At 42.6% G+C, this 9,064-nt stretch overlaps 1 protein-coding gene across 1 annotated transcript; it reads left to right on the top strand.

Annotated features, from left to right (window-relative positions):
- The first annotated feature begins 2,567 nt into the window (after nucleotides 1-2,567).
- Nucleotides 2,568-7,903, top strand: LOC125488242. The gene is made up of 5 exons (XM_048621177.1): nucleotides 2,568-2,682; nucleotides 3,677-3,748; nucleotides 4,224-4,341; nucleotides 6,784-6,944; nucleotides 7,698-7,903. The coding sequence occupies exons 1-5, from the start codon at nucleotides 2,601-2,603 to the stop codon at nucleotides 7,901-7,903; spliced, it is 639 nt and encodes a 212-aa protein (XP_048477134.1). The 5' UTR covers nucleotides 2,568-2,600.
- The last annotated feature ends 1,161 nt before the right edge of the window (nucleotides 7,904-9,064 follow it).

The raw sequence follows: 9,064 nt of genomic DNA, 5'->3' as shown, positions 1-9,064 counted from the left end.
TTCTTGCTCCTCTGATGCTGCTTGGCCTGCTGTGTTCATTCAGCTCTACACCTTGTTATCTCAGATTCTCCAGCATAGGCAGTTCCTACTATCAATGCAATGAAACACTTTGTTTCACTTCAATTTCAAGATGCAAGCAGCACTCGGAGGGCTGTTATTCTACCGTATTGTACAGTAGACAGTCCAACCTCAGCCGTTGTGTTTGTGTGTGTGCGAGCGAGAGAATGAGAGATCAGCTCTGTCTAGAGTACCAAGCTCCATTAGTGCCTGAGCTCAACAATATGGAGTGACCTGTCAACTGTAGGTAGAGGGTGACAGGATAATGCTGGGGTCCACAGAATTAATCTCACACAAACAAAAAAAAAGAGATTAAAGAACGTATGTTTGATTTAATTTTTGTGAATAGCTGTGTTATACCAGTATAAATTGTTGACAAAATCAAAAAGAATGATTGGGTGGAGCATTTGGAATCAGAGGCATAATAATGATGCATATCTAAAGTTGGTAATCATATGATGCAGGTATGTGAAACTGTACCAGAATGCTCTCTTTGTTTGTGTCAATGTAAACTCATGTACATGTCCATGGGAAAGGGTTTCTTCATGTATAAGGCCTGGGGAGAATGTTTCTCTTGGCCCGAGGTCTACATTCAAAGCCTTGTTGAAGTTAAAGCTGCTGTTCCTAAGAATATAAAAAAATCAAGGGAAGAATCCAGTGCCTAAAGCCATCTCTGCCCTTTACCACAATTATAGGTGCCCCTCCACCTCAACTCCATTAGTTCTCGATTCACCAGCCAAGAGAAATTCCATCTTGACATTTTCTTTGTCAAACCCTCTCAGAATCCTCTATGTTTGAGTGTGATCACTCCTTATTTTTCTAAACCTCAGAAAGTACAGGCCCAATTTACTCAATCTCTATTCTTGAATAACTCTCTTAGCCCCAAAATCTAACTTGTTGGCCAAGCAATTTATAACCTTAGTTAAAAATGGAGACCAAAATTGCACACAGTACTGCAAACTGCAAACAATTACATCAAGACTTCAATCCCCTTTCAACAAAGGTGACTATGCCATGTGCCTTCTTAATTGCTAGTTGTAGCTGCATGTGGAATTATCTGCCACAGAAACTAGCTGGGATCAAAATATTGTATGTTTTCAAGGAGTTAGATATAGCTCTTAGGGCTAAAAGGTATGGGAAGAAAGAGGAAACAGGAAACTGAGTTGGGTGAATGGCAGAGAAATGAAACGGTAAGGAGAAATGGGGTGGGATAGAGGGCTATGAGGAGTAATGGAGGGTGATATGGAATGAGTAATGTGAATATTACTTGTCACTTGTCAGCACAATCCTTCAGGTCTTGCTACATTCTGAATGGTGCTGGACATTATGCAATTATCGGCGAACATCCCCACTTCTGACCTTATGATGGATTGAAGGTCATTGATGAAGCAGCTGAGGACACAACGTCCTGCACAAATGTCCTAGATCTGAGATGATTTACCTCTAAAAGCCATAACCATCTTCTTAGGTGCCGTGTATGATTCCGACCTGTGAAGCGGTTTCCTCCATTTCTCATTGACTCCAGTGTTGCTAGAGCTCCCTGATGTCACATTCAGTCAAATGGAATTTTGACTTCAAGGGCTGTCACTCTCACCTCACCTCTGGAATTCAGCTCTTTTGATGTGTTTGTACTAAGGCTGTAATGAGGTCAGGAGTTGAGTGGTTCTGGCAGAACCCAAACTGGTTGTCAGTGAGTAGATTATTCCTTTGGCAGTGCTGTTTAATAGCACTGCCACTGACCCCATTGATGATTGAGAGTAGAATGAGTTGATGGTTATTGCCATAATGGATTTCTCCTGCATTTGTGGGCAATTTTCCACATTGTCAGGTAAATGCCAGTAGTGTAACTGTACTGGAACAGCTTGGAACGGCAAATTCTCTTGTTGTCCTGGTAACTGTGCATAATAATGTTCCCTATTTTCCCTTATGCCTTGTGCAACATACCTGCTGGGTCACATGTCACTCCAAGTTGTTGCCATTTCCATTGCAAAGCCACTCTTTGGCAGTTCCATGGCTGATATTGGTAGAGAAGCTGAAGGAAAGGCAGTGATCCAGCTCAATGCCTTCCCCTATTCTGAAATACAATGCCTACATTCTCCACTTGTGTCTGTATGGCTGCCTCACCCTCCAGAGGCTCCTGGAACATTTGACGAGAGTTGTTCAAAATCCTGAGGAGTTTGGATAGAGTAAATTGGGAAAAATGCCTTGCACTGGCAGGAGGCTGGAGACAAGAGGAGAGAATGGTTTCAGATCATTGCCAAAAAGTGGAGAGAAGAAAACATTTCCAACAGTGAGTTATTGTGATGTGAGATGACAGGGATCTGGAAACAGATTCAATAATAATATTCAAAACAAAATTGGAAAAGTGCTGGAAGAGGACTATGGGGAATGGGAAGAGAGTGGAGTGGGACTGGCACGGGAACAATGGGCTGATTTGGCCTGACTCTGTCATTTGATTCGGTGCTCCCCGTAACCTATCTTTCTTTCCAACCTGTCACATTTTCAGGTGATGGTTAAACGTTGTTGACAGATATTGGTGCAGAATGTGGACTGTTTGGATCACCATCCTGTGGGTGTTCACCAGTGTTCAGACAGTGACCGGAGGGAGAGCGAGAAAACACAGAGGTAAGACCATGGGACTGGATGCCTTACTGTTGTCTAAGAAGGTTCAGTGACTACAGAGCAGGAGTCATGACCAGAGGTCAGTGTTCAGGGATCAGGGTCAGGATCAGAGGTCAGTGTTCAGGGATCAGGGTCAAGATCAGAGGTCAGTGTTTGGTAGCATAGGCCAGGACCAAAGGACAGTGTTCAGGAAGCGTGGGTCAGGATCAGAGGTCAGGATTCAGAGGTAGGGGATAGGATCAGAGTTTAGGGTTCAGGGTTCAGAATCAAAGGTCAGTGTTCAGTGAACAGGAGTCAGAATCAGAGGTCAGTGTTCAGAGGGTAAGGGTCAGGATCAGAAGTCAATGTTCAGGGGCAGAGATCATGATCAGAGGTCATTGTTCAGGAAGTGGTGGGGTCAGGATCAGAGGTTAGTGTTCAGGGGGTAGGGCAAAGGTCAGGGGATAGGGGATCAGGATCGAAGGTCAGTGTTCAGCGGGTAGAGCCAGGATCAGGGATTAGGATCACAGGTCAGTGTTCAAGGAGCAGGGGTCAGGATCAGAGGTCAGTGTTCAAGGAACAGGGGTCAGGATCAGAGGTCAGTATTCAGGCCACAAGGTCATGATCAGAGGTCAATGTTCGGGGGTAGGGTCAGGATCAGGTGTCGGTGTCCAGGTTGGAGTAGTCAACCCTCTTTAATTTTAGAATATCTCCAGCAAATGCCTCTTCCCCTGACATCTGCTGTTTCCAGACCATGTTGATGTCTGCAAGGATATAGTTCCAAGGCACACACTTCATATGGAGGCCTGGGTACCTGATGCTTTGCAGGATATTCAACCAAAAGGGCATTACTGGTCATATTTTCCCAACATTTCAAGATTATTTAATTGACAGAGAAGTGTTTGTGATGTCCTGGATTTGTGAACGCTGGTATATAAATGTGAGTTCTTTCCATATATAAATATAGACTGTTGCAGTTACAGCTTTTGGAGTCACTTACAAAACATTTTTTCTCTAGATACTCCATGCCCTCGTGTACATGGTGATGGATGGAAGTTACAGAACCAGGAGCACTATGTTAACATTTCAGGTACAGTACCACACTTCACTATCACTCCTTAATCTCCAGGCAGGCCTCAATCCCATCTGAACCTTCCTGAATGCCCATTAGTTTGAATTCTGGAACCACAGAATCACATGAGAGCATGAGTAGGCAGTTGGCACCGTTAACAATTAAATCTTTGATTTCAATCTATGCACCTGTCTTTTAGAAATAATTCTTTACTGGCTAACATCTGTCTTTGATGCTCTTGATCCTGTTAAAAGCACTCCTCCTTTCTGTAGTGCCCCTTTACATTGCTAGCCACAAATGAATATGTTCAATGACCAACTACCAAAGTGACCAGCAGCAAAAGTTAATCTTCCGATCTGTCAAACCAGGTTTAACTCTGGGATCTGACTGGTCCAGTATTACCATCAGCTGATATTATAACAGTAGGAATTTATAGAGTCCTGAGGTCCAAGTAGTTACCATTTATTAAAACTCTGTTTCTCTTTCCTCACAGGTTTTAATTTGCTCAGGAGGTTCTCCCTTTTTAAGACACCAGCAGTGAAAAAAGTCCGAAGTCCAACAGGATCTTTAATTGTGAAGTTGGGAAGTTTATCACTCATCAGACCCACTGAGTAAGTCTCCACTTGTGTATGATTGAATCCCAGAGGATTAATAACAGGGTTATATGAGTGTGGCATTGAGGAAAGGACCTAATGGGGTTTGCAGTATGGAGTAACACAGTCTCCTTGAAATAAACCTTGATTATTAGGGGAATTTCTCCTGCATGGTTGAAGGCCTGGGCAGTGTGTTTCTCTCCTGATCATCTGCAGTGCTAGTGATGTAAGGACTGCAGCAATCTAACATCCTATTGGAGCAGCTTCCCCCAGAACCTCTAGGAACCACACTATGACCAAGCATTGCACAGAATTGTGACAGGTGTTCAGGGACAGCCCAGGGGTCCCCTAGACCCCAGGTAGCTCCACAAACCCCTGAGGACAATCAGTCCCATGACCCCTTTGACATCAGTGGGGTCAGCAAAGGAGGTTTGGGATCAGCATATCCTAGTGCTTAAGTCAAGAGAAACCAACCAGTGCTTATATCTATGAACTCTAGCACTGCATTCAATGTATTTGTACAAATGCCTGAAGACTTGTAAGGAGAAACCAGAGAACTATTGACCTGTGAGTTCGACTTCTGTTGTAGGTAAATTTTTGGAGGTGATTATAAAAGATAGGACATTTAGAGAGGTAAAAAATGATTAGGGGTAGTCAGCATAGATTTGTGCGAGGAAAATCATGCCTCACAAACTTGATTGTGTTTTTGAGGAAGTTACGAAAGAGATTAATGATGGCAGAGCAATAGACATTGTTTATTTGGATTTTAGTAAAGCCTTTAACACGATTTCACATGGTAAACTAATTAGTAAAGTTAGGTCACATGGGATTCAGGCTGAGCTTGTCAATTGGATACATAATTGGCTTAGCGGCAGGAGACAGAGATTGGGGTGGAGGGTCACTTTTCAGACTGGAGGCCTGTGACCAGCGGTGTTCCGCAGGGATCAGTTCTGGGTCCTCTTTTGTTTGTCATTTATATAAACAATTTGCATGAGAATATAGAAGGCATGGTTAGTAATTTTGTGGACGACACCAAAATTGGTAGCAGAGTAGACAGCGAAGAAGGTTTTCTAAGATTATAAAGGGATCTTGATCTTGAAAAATGGCAGATGGTGTTCAACCTGGATAAATGCAAGGCATTGCATTTTGGTACTACAAACAAGGGTAGGGCTTATACAATTAATGGTAGGGCCTTGGGTAGTGTTGTAGAACAGAGGGACCTAGGGTTGCAGGTACATAATTCTTTAAAGTTTGCATCACAAATAGGCAGGGTGGTTAAAAAGGCGTTTGGCACATTTGCCTTCATTGCTCATAGAACATAGAACGTAGAACATTACAGTGCAGTACAGACCCTTCGGCCCTCGATGTTGCGCCGACTTGTGAAACCAATCTGAAGCCCATCTAACCTAAACTATTCCATTATCATCTGTATGTTTATCCAATGACCATTTAAATGCCCTTAAAGTTGGCGAGTCTACTACTTTTGCAGACAGGGCATTCCACGCCCTTACTACTCTCTGAGTATACTCTCTCAGTCCTTTGAATATAAGAGTTGGGATGTTATGTCGAGGTTGTACAGGACGTTGGTGAGGCCTCTTCTAGAATATTGTGTCCAGTTCCACTTATAGGAAGGATGTTATCAAGCTGGAGAGGGTTCAGAAGAGATTTACCAGGATGTTGCCGAGTATGGAAGGTCTGAGATATAAAGAAAGGCTGGACAGGCTGGGATTTTTTTCACTGGAGTGTAGGAAGTTGAGACCTGTTAGAAGTTAATAAAATAATGAGAGGTATAGATAGAGTTAATGGCAGTAATCCTTTCCCTAAGGTGGGGGATTTCAAGACTAGGCGGCACATTTTTAAGGTGAGAGGAGAGAATGTTAAAAAAGTCAGGAGGCAAATCTTTTACACAGGAGGGGTTCATGTGTGGAATGAACTTCCTGAGGACGTGGTGGATGCAGGTACAATTACAGTGTTTAAAGGATGTTTAGATAAGTACATGAATAGGAAATGTTTGGAGGGATATGGGTCAGGAGCAGGCCGGTGGGACTAATTTAGTTTGGGATTATGTTTGGCATGAACTGCTAGACCAAAGCATTTGTTTCTGTGCTGAATGACTCTGACTTCATGCTAATGGGGTCTGTATAATCTGGTATTTGAAAACAGTTGCCTTTCTCACTGAGTTTTACAGTGGAGACTGTCCATGGGAGACAGATCAACTTGCTGAACAATTTTTAAGAATATCAGGTTGCAGATTATCATGGTTCTAGTGAAGATATTTGACTTTCTTGCAATGCTTGATTAATTATCTAATAGCATTTCACACAAACCTCTGAATCTTTTGTACTGTTTGAAATTGTGTAGTTGTACCTATATGTGTATCCTTTCATTCTCCTGTATCTGAGAAGGTCCCCCTCTTATTTGACAATGTATGATTCTACTCTCACTCTCTTACATCTGGAGAGACCCCTCTAAACCTTCAGAGACTCTTGCGATGAAGAGGAACTGTGAAATTCTCCTTTATTTCGCTCATGCAAAAGAACTGGATATTTCTCATCTTTACGCAGCACTGCAAAAGGAAACAGATTATTTCATCCTGAATTCCTGTTGCTTCTTAAATGCTGGTGAAATGATATCTGTATTATTGCCTTGTTCACTGCTTTCAGTTTTAGCATTGTTTCGTAGCTTATGAAGTAAATGACCTGCTAATTTCATAACCTGTAATAAATCTGACTAAATAGCTTAGCCTGAATTACATTGGAATTTTCCACTTGGTAGAAGAGAATGGAGAATGTTGTGTATTACAATGCTGTGCATTTTGTGTTAAATGTATAAATGCTCATCTGAGCATGTTACTTTTTATACAGCATACACAAGGATTGTGCTTTGGTTCACAGTAAACTCAGTTTGTAAAGAAAACATAAACACATTAATGTTGTAGTGACGCAACAGCAGTAAATTGCAAAGGAGGCCATTCAGTCCACTGAGTTCATGCCAGCTCTCTGCAGAGTAATCCAGTTAGAGCTGTTGCTCTGCTCAAACCCTGTGGCCCAACAAGTTATTTTCCCTCAAGAGTCTATCCAATTTCTATTTCGAATATAGATTATCTCCAGGCAAAGAGGCAGAGGGTTGTGGTAACGTTTGCTGCAGAAAATCGTTCTTTCTCGCAGCCACTTTGCATTTCTTGTTTAAAATCTTAAATGTGTGTGCACTCCTCCTTGTTTCAACAGCTAATGGGGTCAGTGTGCCTTGCTCACCCTTTCTGTAATGTTAGAATGAAGGAGGTGAACCTTTGGAATTCTCTGTCTCAGAGGGTCGTAGATTCTGCATTGCTGAATTTGTAACAGGCTAGCTTTGACAATTGTTTTGTCTCTCAGGGCATCTGGAGATGTGTGGAGTGGGTGAGAATGTGGAGTTGAAGGCCAAAATAGCTGTGATCACAATCATTCCCTCTGAGCTGGACGGCAGGATTCTCACAAGTGTGCTCGGGAGAACTTTCTCGACCTTAAGTTCTTGGTTCAGTTTGAAGGAGGGATTGCTAGATCTTGTGCTGGGGAGTGTCTATGGGGGATCACTTGGATAAAAATGATCATCGTATCATAGGGTTGATATCAGCAATGAAAAAGAGCAAGGAGCAGTACTCGGTGAAGCCATTCATTTCAGTGGAATGAGAAAGGATTTAGTTGAGGACAGTGGAAACAAATATGACAGAAAGTACAGAGCTGAAACATCAGGTGACGGTTAAGGAGAAGATGTTCCAGGTGCGGACCAGGTTCATTCCATCACGGGTGAAAGGTATGGGAAAAAAGGCCAGGGCATTACTTCAATGATGAGAGAAAATACGATGAAACAAATAAAAGGATGTAAGATGCATGTTAGAACCAGAATTATTCATGTCAGAATCAAATAATGCAGCTCCTGACTTCCCAAAGCCAGTTCACCATCCACAAGGCACAAGTTAGGAATGTGATGGAATACTCTCTACTTACTCTGGATGGGTGCGGCTGCAAGAAACCTCAAGACACTCAACACTATCCAGGACAAAACAGTCCGTACGATTGGCACCACATCCACTATCTGAAACATTCACTGCCTTCATTACCAATGCACACTGGCAGCAGTGTGTACCATCTACAAGATGCACTGCATCCAACGGCATCTTTTATAGCCATGACCAATATCACCTTGAAGGACGAGGGCAGTGGATACATGGGAACACCACCACCTGTAAGTTCCCTTCCAAGCCACTCATCATCCTGACTCGAAAATATGTTAGTGTTCCTTCAGTGTCACTTTGTAAGGTCCTGATAGTCTCTCCCTAACAGCTCTGTGGTGCTTCCTACACCCCATGACTGCAACAGTTCAAGAAGGCAGCTCACCATCACCTTCTCCAGGACAACTGGGATGAACAATAAATGCTGGCCTAGTGAGGCAATGGATGGAAAGCTAAGGCCGATGGACCAGATCCAACCTTTGGGAGCTTTACAACTTGCCCTCAAGCTGCATAGCTTTGTGCATATTATCTAAGATTATTGAAATTGGTCAAGATAAAATCCCATTATCTATGTCAATGTTGATCTCAGTTTGGAAATAACATACTTACCTAAAGTTTCCTAGTCTTCAAATTTACCAGGCATACAGTCTGTAATGCCAAGATAGAGCGCTTCACAATGGCTCACATTGGATGCTGCATATATGGTATTGTTTATGTATCTCACAAGCAAAATAATCTTGAAAAACTGCA

This window comes from Rhincodon typus, unplaced genomic scaffold (genome assembly GCF_021869965.1).
Source record: "Rhincodon typus isolate 14 unplaced genomic scaffold, sRhiTyp1.1 hic_rhity00000083, whole genome shotgun sequence".
In the NCBI taxonomy this organism is placed as follows: Eukaryota; Metazoa; Chordata; class Chondrichthyes; order Orectolobiformes; family Rhincodontidae; genus Rhincodon; species Rhincodon typus.
This window is presented reverse-complemented; position numbering and strand designations above follow the sequence as displayed.